This window comes from Tursiops truncatus, chromosome 10 (genome assembly GCF_011762595.2).
Source record: "Tursiops truncatus isolate mTurTru1 chromosome 10, mTurTru1.mat.Y, whole genome shotgun sequence".
In the NCBI taxonomy this organism is placed as follows: Eukaryota; Metazoa; Chordata; class Mammalia; order Artiodactyla; family Delphinidae; genus Tursiops; species Tursiops truncatus.
The window spans coordinates 22,612,391-22,640,170 of NC_047043.1; the positions used below are offsets into that span (position 1 = coordinate 22,612,391).

General features: G+C 47.1%; 1 protein-coding gene and 1 long non-coding RNA gene across 9 annotated transcripts in view; one reads left to right on the forward strand and one right to left on the reverse strand.

Moving 5' to 3' along the window:
- Window positions 1-845: 845 nt before the first annotated feature.
- LOC117313796 (BOLA class I histocompatibility antigen, alpha chain BL3-7-like) lies at window positions 846-4,433 on the forward strand. Of its 5 annotated transcripts, XM_033863920.2 has the most exons (8): window positions 847-1,000; window positions 1,322-1,591; window positions 1,793-2,068; window positions 2,690-2,965; window positions 3,084-3,194; window positions 3,625-3,657; window positions 3,800-3,847; window positions 4,011-4,433. In XM_033863920.2, the coding sequence occupies exons 1-8, from the start codon at window positions 937-939 to the stop codon at window positions 4,013-4,015; spliced, it is 1,083 nt and encodes a 360-aa protein (XP_033719811.1). In that variant the 5' UTR covers window positions 847-936; the 3' UTR covers window positions 4,016-4,433. The 5 variants fall into 5 exon arrangements, with proteins under 5 accessions (XP_073666618.1, XP_033719810.1, XP_073666620.1 ...); XM_073810517.1 differs by lacking the exon at window positions 3,800-3,847 and having other exon boundaries at window positions 846-1,000; XM_033863919.2 differs by lacking the exon at window positions 3,084-3,194 and having other exon boundaries at window positions 846-1,000.
- Window positions 4,434-16,442: 12,009 nt separating this feature from the next.
- Window positions 16,443-27,780, reverse strand: part of LOC141279716 (uncharacterized) — a 33,995-nt gene continuing 22,657 nt past the window's right edge. For all 4 annotated transcript variants that reach the window (XR_012334394.1, XR_012334393.1, XR_012334395.1 and 1 more), the window contains one exon: window positions 16,443-20,516. This is a non-coding gene — a long non-coding RNA (uncharacterized lncRNA). The remainder of the gene's footprint in view (window positions 20,517-27,780) is intronic.

The window sequence follows — 27,780 nt, forward strand, 5'->3', positions numbered from 1 at the left end:
AAATCTTACCTTAGTCCAAGAGACATTCAATGTGCAAAATAGGGTTATGGAGTTTAACGTAACAGAATAGGAAATAGTTAATAATATTGTTTCAGGTCCACTTTGAAAATAACCTTTGAGAAACTACCACTTGTGTAGTTTTCGTTTTGTATCAAAGACTAACATCCATGACTGTCTGAAAAGGTTTTTGAAAATACTACTCCTACATATGTGTGGGCCTGTTTATTTTCATAGACTTCAATCAAAAGAACGGATTCATTGAAGAAGCAAACATGAACATCCAGGGGTCTTCTAATGAGACAGACAAGAAACAGAGAGACTTGCAAAAATATAAAAATCTGAAAAGCTCCACTTTTCCCACTACCGTGTTTATTTTGGGAAGTAGTTATTTTTCATATTAAATCATGGGTTATTAATATTATTCTAAATAAATTAATTTAAAATTTTAAACTTTATTATTTCTACTTTGGAAAGTACCGATAGAAGTATCCACATAAAATTATCTGTGGGGTCGTCACTAGTTTGTAAGAATGTATAAATATTCTGACCACAATGTTGTGAAAATCGCTGACTACACAGTCCCTGGGCCAGGACTCAGGGAGACACTGTGACAAAGAGCTCTCGGTGCAGGAGGGGAGGGATCAGGCAGAGTCCCAGGTCCCGGGAGGGGCAGGCTCTCAGGCTCTCAGGGTATCAGGCGGTCTCTGGGGCGGGGACGCTCCGTGGTGGGGATTCCCAGTCTCCCGGAGTTTCACTTTCTCTCTCACAACCTGTGTCGGGCCCTCCTGCCTGGACACTCGTGACGCGTCCCACTTCTCACTCCCATTGCGTGTCCGGTTTCTGGAGAAGCCAATCAGCGTCCCCGCGGTTCCCGGTTATAAAGTCTCCACCGACCCGCCGCACGCAGTTTTTCCTCAAACGCCGAGGTTGTGGGTCATGGCGCCGCGAACCCTTCTTCTGCTCCTCACGGGGGCCCTGACCCTGACCGAGACCTGGGCGGGTGAGTGCGGGGTCGGGAGGGAACGGCCTCTGCGGGGAGGAGCCAGGGGACCCCGGGGGTCGGGGGTCAGGACTCCCAGGGAAGGAGCCACGCCGCCGCCCCCGGTCCAGACCCGCCCCCTCACCCCGGTCCCCGCCTCTCCCTCCCTTGCTTCCCGCCCCCTCTTCTCTCCCCGCGAGGTGCCGGCCCTTCTCCGACCTCCACACCTTTTCCGTCTCACGAGCCCCTCGCCCCCTGCCCCCTGCCGGCCCCGTCACCTCGGACCCGGGGACCCGCGCCGGGAGGAGGGTCGGACCGGGTCTCACCCCTCCCCGCCCCCAGGCTCCCACTCCCTGAGGTATTTCTACACCGCGGTGTCCCGGCCCGGCCGCGGGGAGCCCCGCTTCATCTCCGTCGGCTACGTGGACGACACGCAGTTCGTACGGTTCGACAGCGACGCCCCGAATCCGAGGGAAGAGCCGCGGGCGCCGTGGGTGGAGCAGGAGGGGCCGGAGTACTGGGACCGGAACACGCGGATCTACAAGGACACCGCACAGAATTTCCGAGTGCACCTGAACACCCTGCGCGGCTACTACAACCAGAGCGAGGCCGGTGAGCGACGCGGGCCCGGGTCCGGGTCACGACCCCCATCCCCAGGGACGGGCCGGCGTCGCCCCGAGTCTCCGGGTCCGAGGGTCACCCCAACATTGCGGGACCCGCCCGGCCCCGCGACTCGGGAGGAAACGGCGGGACTTTACCCGGTTTCATTTTCAGTTTGGGTTTAATCGCTGCGGCTGGTCGGGGCGGGGTCAGGGTCTCACACCTACCAGTGGATGTACGGCTGCGACGTGGGGCCGGACGGTCGCCTCCTCCGCGGGTACAGCCAGAACGCCTACGACGGCGCCGATTACATCGCCCTGAACGAGGATCTGCGCTCCTGGACCGCGGCCGACGCGGCGGCTCAGAACACCAAGCGCAAGTGGGAGGCGGCCGGTGAAGCGGAGCACTACAGGAACTACGCGGAGGGCAGGTGTGTGGAGGGGCTCCTCAGATACCTGGAGAACGGGAAGGACACGCTGCAGCGCGCAGGTACGAGGGGCCGCGGGGCCTCCCTGGTGTCCCCTCGGGCTGGAGCTGGCTTCCCACAAGGGGAGGAAATGGGGTCCCTGTGGGAACACCGCCCCAGCTTCTTGTCGGGAGAGGGAGGAATCCGCCCAGGTTTTCATATTCTGTACGAGACAGTGACTCGCCGGTGGCCTCACTTCTCTGAAAGACAGTGAAGGAATCCAGTCTCTTTGGGGAAGAAGCAGGAAACCATCCCTGAAATAACTGACCAGCGGCGCCCTTTGACCCTGACCCCCATCTTGTGAACCATGACTTTCTCTCTCAAGGCCTGTTCTCAGCCTGAGAACATCTTAGGAGGCCTGACTCCAGCTTTTCTGAGTCATTCAGCCTCCACCAAAGTCAGGACCATTGCTCTGTATTCTCCCCTTTACATGGAGCCTCCTACCTTGGCTTTCATCCTTATTCTAGAACTTTCCAAGGACTGGGAGATTTTCCCATACCCCGGAGTCCAGGCTGGTGTCTGGTGTTTTTGCTGCTGCTTTTCAAACCTGTTGTGCTGTTCGTTCTCAGGATGGTCACATGATGCTGCTTCAGTGGCCCATGAAGGTAACACTAAGTGTGAATTTTCTGATTCTTCCTCCTCAGACCCTCCAAAGACACACGTGACCCACCACCCCATCTCTGATCGTGAGGTCACCCTGAGGTGCTGGGCCCTGGGCTTCTACCCTAAGGAGATCTCACTGACCTGGCAGCGTGATGGGGAGGATCAGACCCAGGACATGGAGCTTGTGGAGACCAGGCCTTCAGGGGACAGAACCTTCCAGAAGTGGGCGGCCCTGGTGGTGCCTTCTGGAGAGGAGCAGAGATACACGTGCCACGTGCAGCACGAGGGGCTTCAGGAGCCCCTCACCCTGAGATGGGGTAAGGAGGGACATGTGGGGTGGAGCTTCCTCTCAGATAAAGCAGGAGCCCTTCTGGACACGTTCAGCAAGGTGGGGATTCAGGCCTGAGGTCAGGGCCCCTTCCCTTTCCTCCACAGAACCTCCTCAGCCCACCATCCCCATCATGGGCCTCATTGTTGGCCTGGTTCTCTTGGTGGTCACTGGAGCCGTGGTGGCTGGAGCTGTGATCTGGAGGAAGAAGCACTCAGGTAGGGAAGGGGGGAGGGATCTGAGTTTTCTTGTGTCACTGGGGGGTTCAAGCCCAGGTGGAAGCTTGCCTGCGTGTGTATTGGGCAGCACCATTCAGAGACATTGCTTGTCAGTGTGCAGACTGGCACTTACCCTTTTGTAAAGCACGTGTGGAAATGAAAGACACGTTTTTCACCTTCATAATTCCAGTTGGGGACCAGGTTACCAGCACTTGAAGGTCAGAGAGGGAATGTTCCTGCTGACAGACCTCCAGGAGGGAAGAAGTTGATCCAGTCCCCGCACATCTCCTTTCTTTGTGTTCCTGATCCTATCATGGGTTTTGGTCAACAGTTCTGGAAAGTTCTCTGTGGTCCAGGACTAGGGGGTTCTTCTAGGATCTCACAACTCAGTCTTCTCCCTGGCCTCTCATGTGATGTTTTCTTCTTACAGGTGAAAAAGGAGGGAGCTACGCTCAGGCTGCAAGTAAGTGTGCAGGGGCTGTGATTCCTGAGACCCTTGTGAGGGTGCAGACAGGAGGCCATGGGGGGGGCTCACCCTCCTAAAGTTCCTTCTCTAGTTTCTCTCCTGTGGGTTCTGACCATGTCCTGGTTTTGTTCTCCCCCAGACAGTGACAGTGCCCAGGGCTCTGATGTGTCTCTCACGGATCCTAAAGGTGAGACCCTGGAGGGCCTAGATTGGGAGAGATGTTGGGGTGGAGGAGATGGCCCGGGTGGTGGGGATCCTTGAATGGGACATTTGAGCATGTGGGGGGCTGTTGGGAAGGTCAGCACTTACATGACTGACCTGAATTTGTTCATGATTATTTTCTTTCACAGTGTGAGACAGCAGCCTCGTGGGACTGAGTGATGCACGGTCCCACTTTGTGGCTTCAGATCCCGTGACTCCTCTTTCTGCAGCTGCATCTGAATGTGTCTGTGTTCCTCGTAGCATAATGTGAGGAGGTGGGGAGACTGGCCCACCCCTGCCCACCACGACCCCTCCCCACCCTGACCTGTGTTCTCTTCCCTGATCCGCTTGCCTGTTCCAGCAGAGGCAGGGCTGGGCCACCTCCATCCCTGTCTTAACTTCGTGGTGCACTGAATAGTAATGTCTTATCTTGCCTGTTGCAAATAAAATCTGTATATGAATTTTGTTTTTTCTAATTCCTGCCATGAGGCGTTTTTGGGATAATAAAGGAAAGGATTCTTAAAGTTTGAGAGAGAAAATAAATGGAAGTGCTGAGAACCTTCCAGAATCTGTGTGCTTGCTGTGCTGTGTCTGCTGCAGGTGGGACAGGAGGAGGCGGTGAGGAGCTGAGTGTGGACGCGGCCTGTGCCCACTCCGTGCTCACTGCATCGTGGGCTTTGATGGGGTCACTGCTCTGCCAGGTCATCTGCTCTGTTCTTTTGTCCTCGTCACTTCAGTAGAACCTTGTCCCACCAGGACCTGTGATCTCAGAGGCTCAGAAATCAGCTGGGCCTCGTACTGTCTCCAGGACTGTGGGCAGCAAGGGCTTCCTGTAACCAGGTAGCCTTGGCTCGGGCCTTGCTCCCATCCTCGGACCCTTTCTTTATCGTGCGTGTTTATATTTTGTTTATTTAGTTGTTGTTGTCGTTGGAATAATGACTGTTGTTTTTCATGTGCAGAGTTTGGTCTCATTCTTCTCTGGGTGTCCCCATCTCTGACAGCAGCCGGAGTCATTTTGCCTGTCGTGTCCCCACAAGTCCAAGGGGGCCCTGCACACAGGATTCTCAGTAGTATCAAGAGAGCAATTTTCAGCCTCATCCAGCTCTTGCTCTCCTTCTAGAGATGTCTGCTGGATTCTTCTTTCCAACTTTTCCCCATCTTTTAAAAGGAACCAGATTCTGGAATTAGCAAACAGAAGGGACCCAATAGTCTCTCATCTTGACTTAATTCTTGCTGGATTTCTCTCTTCTCTGCAGCCTGGCCCCTCTTCTGCCCTTAGATCTTCTAAACCTAGTGCTGACTCCAATCCAAACTGATGGATTTAGAAAGCAGAGTCTAACAGAGTCAGGGTGCGTTGGAATATAGGACGCATAAGTGCAGGATATTCTTTTCTGAAGCGAGAAGGAGCATGGTGTGTGGTGTGCAGACTGATTGGTGTGGGAGGGAGGGGAGATCAGCCCTTTTGAGAAAAGTACAGGCGGCATTGATGTCGTTGCAAATGGACGTTGTGCTGTAGCTGCCACAAGACAGCATGTGGCCTGAGGTCACGTTAATAAAGACACTGTCTCTAGAATAGGGAGGTGCTCTACACTGATCATTCAATTGATATTTTTGTGTGCCAGGTACATGACACACTATTTTTGCATCTAGGAAACCTCAGGGAACTAAGAACAGACAAAACTTGTCAGCCATGTGGCGTACATGCTCTAGGGGAAAGGGCAGAGTGCACTATGAGACTAGTAAGTGAGGGCAGTGTTTACATTAAAAGTTGGTAAGTGCTTTGAGGAAGGTGACCCAGCGTGTAGGTGTGTGGGGACAGGGATGATGTCTTTTACTAGGGCAGTCAGTGTGGGCCTGATTGAGAAGGTGACCTTTGAGTAGAGATGTGAAGGACATGAAGGTATGTCCACGAGGATGTCTGGGGCAAGTTCTATCCAGGCGGGGGAGCCTCCAGTGCCAGTGCACTAGGGCAGGAGAGTGTCTGCGTGTTCAAGGAAGAGTGAGGAGGCCATCGTAGCTGGAGGAGAGAGGAAATGAGAATGAGATACAGTGTCCGGACAGATTATATAGACCTAGACAATATTAGAAGGGTTTTGATTTTGTCTGAGTAAGGTGCGGAGTCTACAGGATGTTTTTTTTTGGGTTTTTTTTTTTTTTGCGGTACGCGGGCTTTTCTCACTGTTGTGGCCTCTCCCGTTGTGGAGCACAGGCTCCGGACGCGCAGGCTCCGCGGCCATGGCTCACGGGCCCAGCCACTCCGTGGCATGTGGGATCTTCCCGGACCGGGGCACGAACCCGTGTCCCCTGCATCGGCAGGCAGACTCTCAACCACTGCGCCACCAGGGAAGCCCCTACAAGATGGTTTGAACAGAAGATTGACCTGGTGTGACTACTCTCTAGAAACATCTGGCTGCTGGACAGAATCAGGAGGTGAAGGGCAAGAGATTCCATAGAGGAAACTGTAGGAAATGGTGCAGTGTCCAGGCTGGAGATACTGGTGCTTGTCTGGGGTGTGAGCAGGGAAAGTAATAGTAACTGATTGGATTCTGGATATATTCTGAAAGTGGCGTTTTACAGCAATTCCTAATGGATGAAATTTGGGTTATAAGAAAGCAGAATGAAGGAAGACCGCAAATTTTGAGATTTGCAAGTAGACATGTGGGGCACCTTCTGCAGAAATGGAGAGACTCTGGAAGCAGCATATTTGAAGAGGCCACAGCACTGGCATTCACTTTAGGAAAGTACTAACTGAGTCTGGGGTTCAGATGAGATGACCTGGCTGGGGAAATAGTTTGAGGAAGTGACACCCTATAAATGAGGTTTAAAGCTTTGCGAACAGATGAGGTCACCAGGGGAGAATTGGCTACAGAAGAGGAAGGACAAGGACTGAACCCTGGACACCCCAGCGCTATGCGATCTGATCAGACCACACACCCAAGCAGACCGCACGGTTCTGAACACCGAGTCTAGACGGCAAAGAGACCAGGGGGTCCCGATCTTCCTGTGCACCACCTGCACACCTCAGGTGGAAGGGAGCGTGAGAATCTGCATTTTAAACAAGTTTGGTGCTGATGTTGCTGGGCTTCAGATCACACATTGAGTAGCAACGATGTAGACCAGGATTCCCACGTGGCTGTGCATCAGCCTCACCTGTAGGGCTTGTTCATAAGGGATTCCTGGACCTCATGCCCACATTCTGAGATGGCGGGTCGGGGAAGAGGCTGAGTACTTTGTCAGAATCCCTACAAGCAGTCCTGAGGCTCAGGCAGATTGGGATCCACTGAGGTCAGGGATCAGAGAGTAATCAGGGTGGGGAGGGGTTTTAAATCCACACTGAAATCTTTCTTCCCTGGGAAGAAAAAGGCAGGACATTTTCTGGGAGATACATGTTTTCTCTACCATGCAGTATAGCCAGGTGGAAAATTTAAGAAGCAGTTATCCACTCAGCATAAAGAAAAGCTTTTGAGTTCTAAGAGGGTAGACCTAAATTTTCTCCACACACACGAAAAAGGTGATTATGGGGCATGATACAGTTGTAAGCTAATGCTACAGTGGTAATTATTTTGCAATATAAAGTGTATCAAGTCAACAAGTTGTATACCATAAACTTACTTAATATTGTAGATCAATCATATCTCAATAAAGCAGCGGGGAAGAGTCTCTGAATCCCTGCTCTCTCAGAGTTTCGCTACATGGTATTCTCATGCAATTCTTTATGGGCAAAAAAGGGTTTCAAACTGTTCTAAATGGAACGGGGGGGGGGGGATGGTGCGCGGGGAAGAGAGATTGTAGTTTTGTTTTACTTCAGGAAAAACCCACAGAACAGCCCTGAGACTACACAGCCAGGAACAGAATCCACAATCCCACCCAGGTCGGGTCCCACAGAGGAACCGCTGCCCCTGCAGGTGGGCACAGATGCCACTTTTCACAGCACTGTCAGCCCTGATGCTGGACAGCGCGCCCTGCGGCTCGTCCTGCTGTCTCTGCTGCTCCTGACAACTGGATGACACTACTGCTGCCTCTGCCACATGTGCCAAAGCGTTCAGCACAGTTCCCGCCTCTCTGTGTCACCACGTCCTGAGTCAGAGTCCAGCATGGGGTCACCTGCCTGGTGGAGCCTCAGGCTGTTTCAACCTGCCAGAATGTTTGGAAGCAGGTTTTTCTCTCCTATGGAAGGAGGTGGTCTCTACCTCCTACCAAGATCTTCAAGTTTGAAATTCCCCTAACTTGGGAAGAGGGTACAGATTCTAGGGGTGGAGGTTGAAGGTGAGGAAGGGAAAAAGAATGACAAATTTCAATTTTTGCAGCAGTGATCTAGACGAGAACTTGACCTGGTACATTGTAAGCAGTCAGGTTGGATGGATGAATAAGTAATAAATGGCATCTTTCAACTTCTTCTGTGATGTTCTGTTGTTATGGGGTCCAGCTTCTGTCTACTCCAGTTTATACTCAGATAAGCAGAGTGCATTTTTCAATAATGAAATGATTACTCAAAATGTCCTCTCCCTACCTTTGTCTCTTTCTAAGCTTCAAAAAACAAGATCTATAAGTCTTCATGGGATCCATACATAAACACTGACATTTTATACTGTTTCATATTTCTTTGTACATGCACATCTTTCTGGGGAAAGTATCCATATCACTTATCAGTTTACATGTGATCCCCACAAAAGTCTTTAAAAAGTATCAGTACTAGTTTAGACACCAAGTTACTCAATCTCTGGTGCATGAGGAACTAATGATCCAACTGTCTTAGATCTAATGACATGATATACATACATGCTCATCTTTTTCTTGGCAATTACCAGTCTGGGACAAGATAAAGGTAGAAGTTTACTTGCTTACACTCACTTTCAATGTCTGTATTGAGCTGAGAGCAAACATTTCACAAAGCAGCACTGGCTCACACAAGTGATAAAGAATCATTGCTTTGGGTGGACTTGTATTCTCGCACCTACCATGGTGCCAGATAAATAGCAGGAGTGAAAAAATAGGTCATGGAGACTCCATTCCCAGTACCGCGACAGAACTTGTTTTAAGGCTGCCTCTTCCAGTGAAAACAAATAATAAAGTATAAAAAGCTTCCATAGGTACAGTACCAAGAGAATAACTGTTTAGGCCAAAATATAAACGTGGGTAATAACCCAGAGGGAAAAGTTGTTTTTATCCTTAGGGCATCATCCAAATCTGGAAAAATCTTACCTTTGGTTTTCTCAAGCTTATGAGCTGTAATTGGAAATGTCACCCAGAGAGCTCATATTGTTGTATTTTTGTTTGTTTGTTTGTTTGTTTTGCGGTACGCAGGGCTCTCACCGATGTTGCCTCTCTCGTTGCGGAGCACAGGCTCCAGACGCGCAGGCCCAGCAGCCACGGCTCACGGGCCCAGCCGCTCCGCGGCACGTGGGATCCTCCCGGACTGGGGCACGAACCCATGTCCCCTGCATCGGCAGGCGGACTCTCAACCACTGCGCCACCAGGGAAGCCCCTCATATTGTTTTTTTTAATCTGTGAAGTAAAAGCTTTTACTAAGAAAGGCTTAGTGGAATCCCCTGAAAAAGCCTCCCAAGCTCAGCCACGACAGAACATTAAAGACAATATCATGTCTTGGGACAATGAAGGAAGTTAACGTCATCCTCACAGACTTAAAGGATGCAGGGGTGGTGGTCACATCACGTACCAGTTAACTCACCACTGTGGTTCTTGCGGAAACAGGAAGGATCGTTGTCAATGACAGTGAGACAGCGCTAACTCTCAGCGCTGCTACCTGGCTTTTCATTTCCTACGTTTATGTTTCTACCTACAAAGTTCTCTCTTTAAAAAATCCCCAATTACCTGTAAGATCGGGCCAGTTTTTGGGGAATATAATTTTGATCTGGATTCCTGTGAAGTGAGCCCCAAAACCTTTGACTTGAACTCCTTATTTATTCTGGTCTCTGCATTGCTACCCTCAGCCGTGTGACAGGCCATGTAGTCGGATGGTCCCAAAGTCATCCTGTGGTCGGCAGACTCTAAGTTGGTCCCCGATGTTCCCTTCTCTGGTATCTATGCCCCTGTCTAATACTTTTGGAACATAAGCTGGACCTAGTGACTCATTGGTAACAAATGGAATAGGGGAAGTGATGAATGTATATTTGGGGATCACCAGGGAAAAAATATGAGGGACCCGGGGTCCGCTGTCTCAGGGCTGGCTGTCCAGGCCTGGCTGGGGAAGCAGAGATTCCCGATGGAACCCAATGACAACTGATGCTGCATTCTCTCCCTACCTGAGGAGTTTCTCCTCTAGATGTCAGCCTCTACAGTCACTGCCATCAGACAGGAGGAGGAGGAGGAAAAGACCACAGGCAGGGATTCTCATCCTGGCTGGAATGTCAAGAGAACTGTCTGTGAAAAGGACAAGAAGGGAAGTGAAGAAACGAAGGCTCCCAAATCTCTAACACCTGGTGACCCAAACGCTCCCCTATCAGACCCCATGGCTAGAAAGATGAGGAGGGTAACAGTCTCCCTGTGCTGCGCCCCCAGCCATGGCCCAGCTCTTCCTTTCTCCATTTACAATAATGTCCCAGGAGCCGAAATGGTGACACTGTAAATATATCTCTGCTCATCTTAGAACAGACCACCACAGCCCCACACTCCTGGGAAGTCCTTTTCTCCCGATATGTATTCAGTATGTGCAGCAGAACCCAAATAACAGTGGTCTCACAGGATGGAAGCTTGTATGTGGCTCCCATGCCAGTGAGGCAGGCAGTTCCAGGGCTGCTAGGGTGGCTCTGAACCACGAGGATGTCCAGGCGTCCAGGTCTCCTTGACCTTCCTTCTCTGCTGTCCCTGGGATGTTACCATTGTTGGCATGACCCAAGGTACCTAAGACCATGTTCATGGTCCATGAGCAAAAGGGAAAGCAGGGAAGGAAAAAAGGTTTCTTCCCTTTAAGAGCAAAATTTTAAAGTTCACATCTGCTTCATCATATTGGCCAGAACTTAATCAAAAGGGTACAAGTAGTGGAGATTGAATGGTATTTTTTTTACTTTAATTAATTAATTAATTAATTAATTTAGGCTGCATTGAGTCTTCGTTGCTGGGCTTTCTCTAGTTCCGCTTAGCTGCATTGCAGGGGCTTCTCATTGCGGTGTCTTCTCTTGTTGCGAGAACGGGCTCTAGGCGCACAGGCTTCAGTAGTTGTGGTGCACGGGCTTATTTGCTCCGCGGCATGTGGGATCTTCGCCGACCAGGGATCGAACCCGTGTCCCCTGCATTGGCAGGCAGATTCTAAACCACTGCGCCATGAGGAAAGTCTCGAATGTGTTTTTATTCTAGGTGACTTTGTCCAGAAAAAGAACTCTATTACAATGGAAGAGAGATGATTTTTGCGATACTTCTTTTTTTTTTTTTTTTTTTTTTTTACGGTACGCGGGCCTCTCACTGTTGTGGCCTCTCCCATTGCGGAGCACAGGCTCCGGACACGCAGGCCCAGCGGCCATGGCTCATGGGCCCAGCCGCTCCGCGGCATGTGGGATCTTCCATGACCGGGGCACGAACCCGTATCCCCTGCATCGGCAGGCGGACTCTCAACCACTGCGCCACCAGGGAAGCCCTATACTTAAATTTTTTTAAATCAGCAGTGGAGAATTGTTATTATCAATATCTTAAGCTGAGCCAGATTTGTAGTTTAAAAATAGAATAATCTTACAATATATTGCTAATTGATAACAAAATTGCAGATAGAATATGTGATAAATACCACCTGATAAAATGAAATCGCTCTCTATAACACTGTCGAAACTGGTAACAGTTACTGTGTCCAGGGAGGGAATTTGGAAGGGTTTTGGATGGGATGGAGGAGGAAATTTACATTTCACTGTATGTCTTCTATGTCATATGAATTTTTTTAACTTTATGCATGTATTAGTAAGTTGAAATAAATGTTGAATGACCAAAGAAAACCCCACACTCATTTAGTAATCATTTACTAGGCGATTACTAGATGTCAGGCCCTGTGCTGGGCCTCAGTGAGTGACACATCAAGGAACTCACGATGGAGTGAAATGACCTGGCAAATGCAACATAGTCTATAATTAGTTGTTGGGGAAACAGCTTCCAGGAGGGAGGGAGCTGATTGAGAGCATACTGTGTGCCGGGTGTGGTGCTCCCTGCCGGGGACATGAAGAAAGCTAAGGTCTATGCCTTGGTGACCTAAATGTCTCACCCCGATGAGGGTCTGTGCCAGTCCATGACTTCCCAGGAGCCCCACTCTTATCCTGTCCCTGTGTGGGACGTGAGCTGAGGAATGGAGAGACGACCTTGGCCCATTTGGTCCAAAAATTAGTGGAAAGGGTTAGTTAGAGAACACAATTTCTTAATGAAACTGAGTAATCAACATGAGAGAAAATCGCTAAGAAATAATCTGGATGAAGGGGAGGAAACCAAGAAACTAGAATCACAAGGAGTGACTCTGGGATCCTGTATGAAAGTAAGATGTGAGGAATAGTGGGAGCCCAGGGTTTGCTGGCAGGATGACACAGGGAAGAAAATGTGGGTGACTTTAGTGACAGCACTTTCCTAGAGGTGTAGGAGGTTTGAAAAGTAAGGGGGAAAATATTCAGAGGGGACCCTCTCAGATTCCCACAGACCTGGAGAGAAACCTTTCCCATGAAAACATTGATTCTTGTATCCAGGTCGGTGCCGTGATGAACACAAGTCAGTTCTGCAGATCATCCTGCCTGAGGCGGACCCACAGTGACAATGACTGTTCAGTGACTGTACAATCCGTGTGTGAACACGGCCAGGGCAGAGTCCTCACTACCTCGTGCTCCTGCTTCTCTGACCTGGAATGTCGCAGTGCAGACAGACTCTGAGATGCTACCCAAGGATCCCTGCCTCCTGGGGTTCACACCTTGTGGCTCTCTGCCCCTGAGTGTGAGTGGGATCTGTGACTTGCTTCTGACCAATAGAATATGACAACGGGGATGTCACTCCTGAGATTAGATCACAGAAGAGCAAGACCCCATCTTGCTGGCTGACTTTCTACTGTCTTCACTGCTTGCAAACTCTGAGGAAGGAAGCAGCTGCGTTGGCAGGTCCTACATGGCAAGAAATTAAGGTCAGGCTCCTGTCAACATGCAGAAGTCTGAGGCTGCCAGTGTAACAGCCCACAAGAAACTACTCAGTCTTCTTCCCTAAGGCAACGCTTTCCTTCCCTTGGTGACAGACATTCTGCTTTCTCTTTAGCAGCGTAATGTCAGTTTCTCTGTCTATCCTAGTTGCTGTCCTCTCAGTTCATCCAGGAGGCCCCAGAAGGGAGCAGCAGGCAGGGTGGGAGGAAGTGCTGGTGAGCAGGGCTGTGGCCAGACCCCTCCTCATGTGTCACCTTGGACAGCAGATGTTCCCAATAAGTCAGCTGGCAGAAGAGCAGTCGGGGCAGCAGGGATGGGAAGGAGATGCGTGAGCACCCCTGTGACTCTCAGGCCCACGAGGGGCCGTGGTTTCAGGCTGTGGAATAACACAGTGATGAGTAAACTCTGCATGGGCCCTGCTGGTCGTCACCCTTCAGCATCTGGAAAGCCCAGCTCACACCCAGATGCAAACACCACTGAGGCCCTCCAGCCCAGATGTGACCCTCACTTTCCCCCACCTCCGGCAAACACAGTCCAGCAGCCAATGGAGACCCAACTCTCCTGTCACTACAGACCCCATGGACACACCTATAGGGAGTGTGAGAAACGCAATAGACTCCCAGCCAGTCTCAGAGCCCAGAGCGGACAGGGAAGCTGTCAGAGCCCCCAGAGGAGGTGACCCTTAGTGAGGCTGGTGAACAGTGTATGGGAGTCAACACAGCAGAGTGAGTACAGACCTGGGCACAGCGGTCAGACCGCTTCCTTAGAGTCATGGCTCAGCCAACTGAGAGCCAGCCAAGCTCTCTGAGGCCTCAGTTTCCTTGTCTGTAAAATGGGGTTGATAGCTGTCCCTATCTCAGAGGACTCTGATGAGATTTAAATGATTTGCTTCATGTAAGTCCCTTAAAATTGTATCTGACACATTTATTAAGGCAAAATCCTGGGAAGGAAGAGAGTCCACGCATGCAGCTCCTGTTTCTTTCTTCCGAGAGGACGAGGACCACTTCTCCCCAACACTCATCACCTCAGCCTCTTCTTACTCATGTGCAGATGGAGAGCTGTCCTGTCTCTTATATCCCCTGAGGTGGGAGGGGCACCTGGAGAAGGCCAGGGTGGGGGCCAGGATGAGGACGCATCAGAGCAATGCACACCCGCACACCACGAAAACACACATACACATACAGAGGCCCACACATGCTTGTGTACACTCACCCACACACATATACACAGACATCCACACACATACACATACAAAGGCCCACACATGGTTGTGTACACTCACCCACACACATATACACAGACATCCACACACATTTCTATCCGCATGTGAACACACACAGACAGACACACATGCAGGTTACACTCTCCCTTCAGATATGCCAGTTCATTGTAGGACTGGGCTTAATACTACTTCATCTTTGTAAAAACATTTAGGATCCTGCTGGAGACAAACCTCAGAATTTTTGTCCCACTAGAAAGAGACCCATTCCCCAGGCAATGTGGTACTTTCTGGGCCTCATGTGGCCCTGCTCCTGGAACCCTCACAGAGGAGAAGGGGAGCTGAACTTAGATCAAGGTCCAGGAGTCCAAAGGCAGCCACGTACACTGGCCGGACCTGGAACAGGGGCTCGGGGGATCCAGCAGGTCCCCAGACTCCCAGCTCACCTGCACTTCCTCAGCTGGCCTCCCACCAGCCAGGGTCCCTCCAGGCTTTGCTGCGCAACAGGATGTCTGCACGTTGGCTGCAGAAGTCACGAGGACAGGAGCTGCAGTTCAAGCCCCGAGGCGAGAGACCCTTGGGTCAGAACCATGAATCCCAGAATCCCTTCCTAAGCTGAGCTCTTGTTGGTCTAGAGCACAGTTCTCGCAGGCAAAGTTCGACCCATTTAAACTCCTGCAAACACAACCCCACTGACAGCAGCTGCAAGGAGAACCTGGCCAGCAAATGCTCCCTTGACGGGGATGTTGGGCTGGGAAGACGGCTTTGAAGAGGAAAGGAGAGGGAGGGGCCCTGACCTCACACCTGAGCCCTGACCCTGCTGAACGTTCCCAGAAGGGCTCCTACTTCCCTGAGAAGGTTCCCCCTCAGATCCCTCCACACCGGACCTCAGGAAGAGGGGTTCAGGCAGCCCCTGGTGCTGCACGTGGCACGTGTGTCTCTGCTCGTCTCCAGAAGGCAATACCAGGGCCGCCCACTTCTGGAACGTTCTGTCCTCTGAAGGCCTGGTCTCTACAGGCTCCACGGCCTGGGTCTGGTCCTCCTCACCACACTGCCAGGTTAGGGTGACCTCTGAGGGTACAAGCCCAGGGCCTAAGATCTCAGGGTGCCCTCTCCGTCAGGGCTGGGATGGTGTGTCATCTGTGCTCTGGAGGCTCTGTGGTAGACAAAGCAGGGAGGGCCCAGGCAGGGGCTTGCTGAGTAGCATCGACTCCAAAGATCAAGACACCATAACTCCTGATGGTTTGGCTGCCAACCAGCACGAGGCAGGGACCGTCCTATAGGCAACGGGTGAAGGGAATGAGCACTAGACAGCCAGGTCCAGGACACGGAGGTGAGAACTCTGTCCAACATTCTCCTCCAGGATAAGATCCTCTTCAAGGACTCCCCTGCCTCTTTTTTTTGTTTTGTTTTCCTGTCAGTGGTGTGCAGGGTTTTTTCTAATAGTTTTATGTTTCATAGTTTCTAAATCTTGTGACCAGACAAGTTTGTTGCCATTTCTACCATTCTGCACTTATTGAGGCTTTCTGTATTGTACGTTGTAAACTTTTGAACAGTTCCAAACATTTGAAAAGAAGGTACATTCTCTGTGTTCTTGGAATAGGATTTGCTATATCTCCATGAAGTTTTCTTAGTAGTTTTGTTATTTAGGTATTTTGTATTGACACTTATTTTTTGACTTCTTGATATGTTATGGACTAGAAGAAATCACTCAAAGATTCCTATTAGCAATGAGTTTTTGCCCGTTTTACTTGTATTCCTATAGTTTTTGCTTGTTATATTTTAATACATTTTTTCTGTATGACCTTTAAGGAGAGTTATATCTTAATTGTGGATTATAATTTTCTTAGTAACATAAAACACCCTCTGTAGTCTCACTTAATAATTTTTTGCTTTGAATACAATCCTGTTCGAAAATAAGATCAAGACCTCAGATTTCTTTCATTTCATATTTAGCTTATACATCTCTGCCCAGCACTTCCTTAATTTTAACTTTAAAGCTTTAAAAGATGTATATTTAGGGCCTTCCCTGGTGGCGCAGTGGTTGAGAGTCTGCCTGCCGATGCAGGTGACACGGGTTTGTGCCCTGATCCGGGAGGATCCCACATGCCGCAGAGCGGCTGCGCCCGTGAGCCATGGCCGCTGAGCCTGCACGTCTGGAGCCTGTGCTCTGCAATGGGAGAGGCCACAACAGTAAGAGGCCCACGTACCGAAAAAAAAAAATTTTTTTTTTAATTTAAGGAGTACTGGGAGAATGAATCTAAAAGAGGTATCTTTGAGAGTGGAGAGAAATAGTATTGTCTAGGACTAGAAGTTTAGGGCTTAGTTTAAAAACAGGAATATGCCCGAAGGTACTCTTTAATGAAGCACCAGGTGGGTTCAGCAGATGTTGGCCGGGATACTTACATGAACCACTTTAGACTGGACAGCTCTGGGTGTCTCCTGAATTGATTTCTCTATTTCACTTGAGTTTTCACGGTGCTTTGTCACCTTCTAAAATTATATTAGCCAACAGTAAGAGAATTTAACCTAGAAGATGTGGTGTCAGAATTGCTTACTGTCCTTTGGTACTTTTATTCCAGGAAAATTGATGAGGGATCTGGAATATAAAACAAGTGAGCATCTGGAGGGGATAGTGGCTGAAGTTTGCTAATTGCAGCTTTCCTATGAAGCTCCATTACTTATGGGTCAGCTCTTTCGTTTTAAAGAGGAAGGTCTTCGTGTGACTAATGTATCCAAATTCTTTATCTTGAGAATTCAGATTTCAAACCCACAAACCTTTCCCCAGATTTGTGCAGCTGCAGTGATCTCAGTCCTTACCGTTTTGCCCTCTCAAGTCTCATCACACTGCATGTGCCCTTGAATTTTCTGTGTTCTCTTCATTTTCCAGATGTGGTTGCTAATAGTATGAGCACAAGGTCACAAGCAGTTTCTGGCCTGCTCCCCTGAGGAGTCCACCCCCATTGTCATAAAGGCCCCAGAACCTATGGGATAAATCTCAATTGCTGTCTCTTGTGATGCCACACATTCGTCTCCTTGTCCCCACAGTGAGGATCATCCTGAATTCCCAGACAGCCAAAGGCTACCTCTCAGTGTTTCCAAATGGGAAGAGCATGATATTCACTGGCTTGTGGATGAACACATAGCAGCATGGTCAGCGATTTGATCCGGAGCCTGGTGTGCTGGGCAGTAAGGGCTTCACGCCCTTTGATTTGGTTCTTCACCTGCCACTGAGATAAAGGTATGAGAACGAGTACCTATATCATAGGACTGCAGCCCGTGCCACGAATAGGAATTGATTACAACATCCATATCCATTTCTAGAGCACCTTTTCTGTCACATAATTTCTCCTGCCATCCTTCTAAGCAGCTGAGGAAACAGTAAATGTTTTGCAACTCATACCTGCTTACCATTGATACATTATGAGACTTGAGCTATCTGGAGTGGGAACTGGTTTATTTCTTTCTGCTATGCTCTGATAATTTTTGCAATAAGAAGGGGGGAGTGGAAGCCATGTGAGGTTCAGGTGTATATGAGTTTTGGAGGTCACTTGGACCTGAAGTTCAGTCTTATGTCAGCTGTGTTTTGAGGTGGTAGAAATAGATACTTAGCTTAATATTAAATTAGTAGTCTTAAGTATAAGCAGCAGAAAACAAATTTGGCTTATTTTAGAGAAAGGGAAACTTATTAAACGTTACTGGGGCTTGTAGAGTGTAAAGAAGGAGGGATATGTGTGCCTACCGGCTTGCATATTCTGCCCCAAGAGAGCTGGGAGTCAGTGTCGGCGTTGCAGTGAGAGGGAGGAGCAGCTAGGGGGTCGCAGGGGTTGAGAGGATGGTTGGGGTTGGCAGCACCTAAACAGAACATACCACACATGAGGACAAGCTAGTGGAGAGGGCGTGTGATCTGGTGGGGAGCAGAGGAGGAAGAAGTAATGAACACACACAGCGGTGGAGCCAGAGCTGGGTTTGGCAGCAGCTATCGTGGTGGATTCATAGACCCAGCTGATGGGTATAGATCTCCTGGACATAGAGATGAGAATGAAGAGTTGAGGAGGGAATGGTCTCAGGAAATTAGTGGATAAAACAGGCCATAGTTCTTCATGTAAGTAACTCCTAAAGAAAAATCTGGCATAAGTGCACCAGATTGCCAGAGAATAGGCTGCCTGCCTGTGCGCCAGCAACATTAAAGGTTAGGAAAGCGTGCTTTTGGCTTCTGTAATGAGAGGTGGTCTCATCAAGACTCACGTAGTTTAGCATTCTCAAGACATGGGAGCAGATGCTAGTTGCCTAAGAAGAACATCCCTTATTTAAATTGCTGGGTTCAAGAGATGTGGGTATACTTGCTCTGATAGCTCAGTTGTATAAGAATGTTTTATCAAAAAAATATGACCAAACAACAGAAGATTCCTATACCCTATAACTGTATCTATCAATACAAGCAGGTACAAGTCGAGTGCTGACGTTGTATGTTCAGGTCCTCACTATAGAAGGGAAAAGCAACGTGCAAACAGATTTTTTCTATATGGTGAGTGGCCAAAGGTTTTAACTATTATATTCAATGACAGTGCAGTCCGTGTTTCACTTACAGGACTGAAGGGAACAGATTTTATAGGTTAAGGATGTAGATAGAGGATGTTGCAGTGCTTTTGGTTAGAAGTAATTATGAGATGAAATGTGAGTAATTACTAAAGAACAGGGTCAGAATTTAGCAACACAAGGTTGAAACTGTTCCTCTTTAGAATGTTTCTTAAGTCAACGATTAATGTTAATAAGATACTTATTAGACAGATAAATAGAAAAAAAGTCAGAAAAAAGAAGCCAAGAAAAGAAATTATGTCTGATAGTAGAACCACAGGAAGAGTCCTCTGGGGATTCCAGATTCTGTGCCAAGAGAGTGACTCTGAGGTCCCGCCCTTCTCTCAGGACAATTAAGGCATCCAGTCTCTCCAGGTATGCAGGGGAAGACAATCCCCGAAGTAACTGATTAGCAGTTCCCTTTGACCCCGGCGGCAGCAATGGGCACTATATTCTGGGCGATTTTCTCTGTCTCAGGCCTTGCTCTCTGCCTCACCCTCAATCTGTCTGGAGGTCTGACTCCAGTTTTTCTGAGTTACTCGGCCCCCACACAGGTCAGGACCGGAAGTGGTGTTCTCCAACCCAGAAACCTGGAGCCTCTTACTCTCAGTTGTCTCAACCTGAACTTACAGCTATCCAAGGAACAGGAGATTATCCCAGACCCCACGTCCAGGCTGGTGTCTTTCTCCCCCCAACTCAACTGTCCTGTCTGTTCCCAGGATGGTCACATGTGTGCTGCTGGAGTGTCCCATGAGGGTTGCAAAATGTCTGAATTTTCTGATTCATCCCCTCATATTCCCCCAAAGACACATGCAACCCACCACTCTATCTCTGAACGTGAGGTCACCCTAAGATGCTGGGCTCTGGGCTTCTACCTTGTGGAATAACACTGGTCTGGCAGCATGACGGGGAGAACCCAACTCATGGCACAGAGGTTCTGGATAGAGAAAAATATACCATGCTAACACTAGTCTAATGAAAGCAAGAGTAGCTATATTAATTTCAGACACAGCGGACTTCAACACATGGAAGGTTATCAGAAATAGCAAGAAAGGCGTCACATACTGATAAAAGAGTCAATTCTCCAAAAAGTCATAACAATCTTTACTGTGAATGCACCTAACAACAGAGGGTCAAACGATGTGAGGCAAAAACTGATAGAATTGATAAGAGAAATAGATGAATCCACTGTTTTAGTTGGAGACTGCAACATCCCTCTCTCAGAAATGGACAGAGCAAGCAGGCAGAAAATCAGTAAGGACATAATTGAACTCAAAACACTATCAATCAACTGGATATAATCAATATCTATAGACTACTTCAGCCAACAACGGAAAAATACATAGTCTTCTCAAGCTCACATTAAACATTCACAAAGATAGACCACATTCTGGGCCATAAAACACACCTTAACAAAATTTTTTTTATAAATTTATTTTATTTCTGGCTGCGTTGGGTTTTCCTTGCTGTGCGTGGGTTTTCTCTAGTTGCAGCAAGCGGGGGTTACTCTTTGTTGTGTTGTGCAGGCTTCCCGTTGTGGTGGCTTCTCTTGTTGCAGAGCACGGGCTCCAAGCACACAAGCTTCAATAGTTGTGGCTCACGTTCTCTAGAGTGCAGGCTCAGTAGTTGTGGCGCACGGACTTACTTCCTTCTCGGCATGTGGGATGTTCCCAGACCAGGGATCGAACGCGTGTCCCCTGCAGTGGCAGGCGGATTCTTAACCACTGCACCACCAGGGAAGTCCCCACCTTAACAAATTTAGAATATTAGAAGTCATACAGAGCCTACCCAAGATGGAGGAGTAGAAGGATGTGCTCTCACTCACACTTGTGAGAACACCACAATCACAACTAGCTGCTGGACAATCACTGAGAGGAAGACACTGGAACTCACCAGAAAAGATATCCCACATCCAAAGACAAAGGAGAAGCCACAATAAGATGGTAGGAGGGGCACAATCACAGCAAAATCAAATCCCATAACCTCTGGGTGGGTGACTTACAGACTGGAGAACACTTATACCACAGAAATCCACCCACTGGAGTGAAGGTTCTGAGCCCCACCTCAGGCTTCCCGACCTGGAGTTCCAGCAACGGGAGGAGGAATTCCTAGAGAAACAGACTTTGAAGGCTAGTGGGATTTGATTGCAGGACTTTGACAGGACTGGGGGAAACAGAGACTCCACTCTTGGAGGGCACACACAAAGTAGTGTGCACATCGGGACCCAGGAGAAGGAGCAGTGAACCCAGAGGAGACTGAACCAGACCTACCTGCTAGTGTTGGAGGGCCTCCTGCAGAGGCGGGGGGTGGTTGTGGCTCACCGTGGGGACAAGAACACTGGCAGCAGAAGTTCTGGGAAGTACTCCTTGGCGTGCGCCCTCCCAGAGTCTGCCATTAGCCCTACCAAAGAGCCCAGGTAGGCTCCAGTGTTGGGTTGCCTCAGGCCAAACAACTAACAGGGAGGGAACCCAGCCTCATCCATCAGCAGTCAAGCGGATTAAAGTTTTACTGAGCTCTGCCCACCAGAGCAACACCCAGCTCTACCCACCACCACTCCCTCCCATCAGGAAACCTGCACAAGCCTCTTAGATAGCCTCATCCACCAGAGAGCAGACAGCAGAAGCAAGAAGAACTACAGTCCTGCAGCCTGTGGAACAAAAACCACATTCACAGATAGACAAGACGAAAAGGCAGAGGGCTATGTACCAGATGAAGGAACAAGATAAAACCCCAGAAAAACAACTAAATGAAGTAGAGATAGGCAACCTTCCAGAAAAAGAATTCAGAATAATGATAGTGAAGATGATCCAGGACCTCAGAAAAAGAATGGAGGCAAAGATCAAGAAGATGCAAGAAATGTTTAACAAAGACATAGAAGATTTAAAGAACAACAAAAAGAGATGAACAATACAATAACTGAAATGAAAACTACACTAGAAGGAATCAATAGCAGAATAACTGAGGTGGAAGAACAGGTAAGTGATCTGGAAGACAGAATGGTGGAATTCACTGCCACAGAACAGAATAAAGAAAAAAGAATGCAAAGACATGAAGACAGCCTAAGAATCCTCTGGGACAACATTAAACGCAACAACATTCGCATTATATGGGTCCCAGAAGGAGAAGAGAGAAAGAAAGAACCCAAGAAAATATTTGAAGAGATTATAGTGGAAAACTTCCCTAACATGGGAAAAGACAGAGCCACCCAAGTCCAGGAAGCGCAGCGAGTCCCATATAGGATAAACCCAAGGAAAAATATGCCGATACACATAGTAATCAAACGGGCAAAAATTAAAGACAAAGAAAAATTATTGAAAGCAGCAAGGAAAAAACGACAAATAACATACAAGGGAACTCCGATAATGTTAACAGCTGATTTCTCAGCAGAAACTCTACAAGTCAGAAGGGAGTGGCATGATATATGTAAAGTGATGAAAGGGAAGAACCTACAACCAAGATTACTCTACCCGGCAATGATCTCATTCAGATTCAATGGAGAAATCAAAAGCTTTACAGACAAGCAAAACCTAAGAGAATTCAGCACCACCAACCAGCTCTGCAACAAATGCTAAGGGAAGTTCCCTAAGTGGGAAACACAAGAGAAGAAAAGGACTGACAAAAACAAACCCAAAACAATTAAAAAATGGTCATAGGAACATACAAATCAATAATGACCTTAAACGTGAATGGATTAAATGCTCCAACCAAAAGACACAGACTTGCTGAATGGATACAAAAACAAGACCCACATATATGCCGTCTACAAGAGACCCACTTGAGACCTAGGGAGACATACAGACTGAGAGTGAGGGGATGAAAAAAAAATATTCCATGCAAATGGAAATCAAAGGAAAGCTGGAGTAACAATATTCATATCAGATAAAATAGACTTTAAAATAAAGGATGTTACAAGAGACAAGGAAGGACACTACACAATGATCAAGGGATCAATCCAAGAAGAAGATATAACAATTATAAATATATATGCACCCAACATAGGAGCACCTCAATAAATAAGGCAACTGCTAACAGCTGTAAGAGAGGAAATCGAGAGTAACACAATAATAGTAGGGGACTTTAACACCTCACTTACACCAATGGACATATCATCCAAAATGAAAATAAATAAGGAAACAAAAGCTTTAAATGACACAATACACCAGATAGATTTAATTGATATTTATAGGACATTCCATCTAAAAACAGCAGGTTACACTTTCTTCTCAAGTGCTCATGGAACATTCTCCAGGATAGATCACATCTTGGGTCACAAATTAAGCCTCAGTAAATTTAACAAAATTGAAATCATATCAAGCATCTTTTCTGACCACAACGCTATGAGATTAAATCAATGTGATACACCATATTAACAAATTAAAGAATAAAAACCGTATGATCAACTCAATAGATGCAGAAAAACTTTTTGACAAAATTCAACACCCATCTATGAGATAAACTCTCCAGAAAGTGGGCATAGAGGGAACCTACCTCAACATAATAAAGACCATATATGACAAACCCACAGGAAACATCATTCTCAATGGTGAAAAACTGACAGCATTTCCTCTAAGATCAGGAAAAAGACAAGGATGTCCACTCTCACCACTATTATTCAACATAGTTTTGGAAGTCCTAGCCTCGGCAATCAGAGAAGAAAAAGAAATAAAAGGAATACAAATTGGAAAAGAAGAAGTAAAACTGTCACTGTTTGCTGATGACAGGATACTATACATAGAGAATCCTAAAGATGCCACCAGAAAACTACTAGAGCTAATCAATGAATTTGGTAAAGTTACAGGATACAAAATTCATGCACAGAAATCTCTTGCATTCCTATACACTAGTGATCAAAAATCTGAAAGAAATTAAGGAAACACTCCCATTTACCATTGCAACAAAAAGAATAAAATACCTTGGAATAAACCTACCTAGGGAGACAAAAGACCTGTATGCAGAAAACTATAAGACACTGATGAAAGAAATTAAAGATGATGCTAATGGGTGGAGAGATATACCATGTTCTTGGATTGGAAGAATCAATATTTTGAAAATGACTATACTACCCAAAGCAATCTACAGATTCAATGCAATCCCTACCAAATTACCAATGGCATTCTTTACGGAACTAGAACAAAACATCTTAAAATTTGTATGGAGACACAAAAGACCCCCAATAGCGATAGCAGTCTTGAGGAGAAAAAACGGAGCTGGAGGAATCAGACTCCCAGACTTCAGACTATACTACAAAGCTACAGTAATCAAGACAATATGGTACTGGCACAAAAACAGAAAAATAGATAAATGGAACAAAATAGAAAGCCCAGAGGTAAGCTTGAGGGAGAAGATATGGGGATATATGTATATAGCTGATTCACTTTGTTATACAGCAGAAACTAACACACCATTGCAAAGCAATTATACTCCAATAATGATGTTAAAAAGAAAATTGGGGCTGGGACAGCTGGACATGCACATGCAAAAAAAACACAATAAGCAAAAAAACGAATCTAGATGCAGACCTTACACCCTTCACAAAAATTAAATCAAAATGGACCACAGACCTAAAGGTAAAATGCAAAAGTGTAAAACACCTAGAAGTAACATAGGAGGAAACCTAGATTACCTAGAGTATGGCAGTGACTTTTTAGACAAAACACCAAAGACACAATCCATAAAAGAAACAAGTGATAAGCTGGACTTCACTGAAATTAAATATATCTGCTCACAGAAAGGCAATGTCAAGAGAATGAGAAGACAAGACACAGACTGGGAGAAAAATAGGTAGTATTTTACCTATTTTAGTAGGCAGAAAATAGAGGTGTTTTAGGGTAGTGAAACACTGTCTGATACTATAATAATGGACACATGTTCCTATACATTTGTCCAAACCCAAAGAATGTAGAGTTCCAAGAGTGAGTCATAATATAAACTATGGACTGTGGGTGATGATGATGTGTCAGTGTAGGTCCATCAGTTGTAAAAAACGCACCAGTCTGCAGGGGACATTGATAATGGGGCATGCTATGCATGTATGGGGGCAGGGAGTATATGGGAAATCTCTGTATATCCCCCTCAATCTTGCTGTGCACTTAAAACTACTCTACAAAAATAAAGTCTTAATAATATGTGAACGAGTGTTATCTAAATACCCAACATCACAGAAAAGTCTGCCTTCTTGTGAGAGGACTCTTTCAGTTACAAGTTAACAAAACTGGAATGAATCTAGCTTTGGCAAAAGAGGTTTAACATGTTGATTTACCGGGGAAGGCCAGGGGTGAGGCCAATTAGAGACATGAATGGACCCAGAGACTCAAACTTGTCATCAGACCTCAATTTCTCTTCTCTTTCACTGTTCCTAGGGAAGACAGACAATATGATCTCTAACCCCCTCACATTACCCACTTTCAAAACTTTAGCAGAAAGATAAACATCTTTCTCACATTGAGCATACATAAAGTACTGGAGAGGAAAGACTACCCTTGACCAGTCCCTGTTGCTAGGTGGATGTGGTACAACATGGTAACCTGACTTGTCAGGCCTGAGTCATGTGATTTCCTCATCCCTCGGTTCATTACATTTCCTAAGTCATTTAAGGTCATGCTGATTATTAAACCATGTAACTATTAAACAAAATGACTTTTGCAAATTCTCAGAAACATAAGAAAATAAGTGAGAACATTAACTATTAGAACTGCTAGGTGTCCTTTTATTTCCTCTCCTTTATATTTCTACCTAGCCTTTTGCCTCGTCCATTCCACAAATTACCTAGAAGACTGGGCTACCTTTCTGGCATCATAATTTTGTCCTGTATTCCTGTGGGATGAACACAAAATCCCTTGGACCTCAGCTCTGATCTCTGCACTCCTGGCTATCAGCCCTGTGAGATGCCACACTTTCAGGTGGTTACCAGAGTCCCCCTTGTGGTGAGCACACTTCTAAGATGTGATTCCCATCTCCTGGCGTTCATGCACTTGTGTAATTCCCACCTTTGGAGTATAAGCTGGACCTAGTGACTCATTTGTAATAAAGAGAATACAGTGAAGTGATAGAATTTTATGATCACCAGGGCATAGGATATGAGGGACCGGAGGTCAACTATCCAAAAGTCAGCTGTTCAAACCAGTTGGGGGAAGCACACACTCCTCATGGAATCTGAGGCGGAATGACCCTGCACTCCTTTTCTACCTGAGGGGTTAATCCTCTAGATTTCCACGTCCCCAATCCCTGTCATCAGACAGGGTGATGAGGAGGTGACCAGCAGTGATTCTGGTCCTAGGTAGGATGAGCAGGAGGTCTGGTCCGCAAGGAGGACAGGAAGTGAAGAAACAAGGACTGCCAAATCTAACACCCGGTGACCCAAACACTTCCCTAGGCCAGATCCCATGGCTAGAAAGATGAGGAGGGTAACAATCTCCAATCTCCCTGTGCTGCCCTCTCTGGCCCAGTTCTCCCTTTCTCTAACTCACAGTAATGTCCCAAGAGCCCACAGAGGTGACACGAAATATATCTCTGCTCATCTCCAGAACAGACCACCATGGCCACACACTCCTGGGAAGTCCTATTCTCTCGATATGTATTAATTCAGTATGTGCAGCAGAAACCCAAATAACAGTGGTCTCACAGGATGGAAGCTAGTGTGTGGCTCCCATGACAGTGAGGCAGGCAGTTCCAGGGCTGCTAGGGTGGCTCTGCACCACAAGGATGTCCAAGCATCCAGGTCTCCTTGATCTTTGTTTTCTGCTGTGCCTGGGATGTTGCCCTTATCAGCATGACCCAACATACCTAAGACCATGTCATTGGTCCATGAGCAACCAAGGAAAGCAGGAGAGAAGGGAAAGTCTCATTGTGTATCTCCATCAGAGCTCCTGGGTGACCAAGTGCATCGGCAATGAGCAGTAATAGTTTGAAAGGAATCTTTTTCTGAGCAGTGTTTCAATAGTGAGCTGAAAACATTTAGTCCACCATGTTGTAAACAGATGTGTTCTCATCTAGGCTTTGTTGTTCTATTTACAGATCACAGGCAGAGTAGATTTAGCATAAACCTTAAAGGGTCTGGGATTTGAGGAATGGTAAATAAGCACTGGCTTCAAATTTAAGTCACCAGTTGCATTAGCCCCTAACAAGAGTCAGCCTGGCCTTTGAAGTTTTGAAGCCAGGCATTGACTTCTCCTCTCTAGCTATGGAAGTCCTAGATGGCATCTTCTTCCAATAGAAGGCTGTTTCATCTATACAGAAAATTTGTTATTTTGTGTGGCCGGCTTCATTAATTGTCTTAGCTAGACCTTCTGGATAACTTGCTGCAGCTTCTACATCAGCACGTGCTGCTTCACCTCGCATTTTCATGTTACAGAGGCGGCTTCTTTCAACCTCATGAACCAACCTCTGCTAGCTTCAAACTATTCTTCTGCAGCTTCCTCACCTTCTCGGCTTTCATAGAATTGAAGAGAGTTAGGGCCTTGCTGTGGTTTAGAATTTGGCTGAAGAAAATGTTGTGGTGGGTTTGATCTTCTATTCAGAGTTTTCATTTCAGTTATTGTATTGCTCATCTCTATTCGTTGTTCTTTAATTCTTCTATGTCTTTGTTAAACATTTCTTGCATCTTCTCAATCTTGCCTCCATTCTTTTTCTGAGGTCCTGGATCATGTTCACTATCAGTATTCTTAGTTCTTTTTCTGGAAGGTTCCCTATCTCCATTTCATTTAGTTGTTTTTCTGGGGTTTTATCGTGTTCCTTAATCTGGTACATAGCCCTCTGCTTTTTCGTCTTGTCTATCTTTCTGTGAATGTGGTTTTTGTTCAACAGCCTGCAGGATTGTAGTTCTTCTTGTTTCTGCTGTCTGCCCTCTGGTGGATGAGGCTATCTAAGAGGCTTGTGCAGGTTTCCTGATGGGGGTGGTGGGTAGAGCTGGGTGTTGCTCTGGTGGGCAGAGCTCAGTAAATCTTTAATCCACTTGACTCCTGATGGGTGGGGCTGGGTTCCCTCCCTGTTGGTTGTTTGGCCTGAGGTAACCCA

Coding starts and splice junctions, on each gene's coding strand:
- LOC117313796 (XM_033863920.2), top strand. CDS start 937: ATGGCGCCGCGAACCCTTCTTCTGCTCCTCACGGGGGCCCTGACCCTG. Junction 2,069..2,689: donor GGACACGCTGCAGCGCGCAG/GTACGAGGGGCC, acceptor CTTCCTCCTCAG/ACCCTCCAAAGACACACGTG. Junction 3,195..3,624: donor CTGGAGGAAGAAGCACTCAG/GTAGGGAAGGGG, acceptor TTCTTCTTACAG/GTGAAAAAGGAGGGAGCTAC.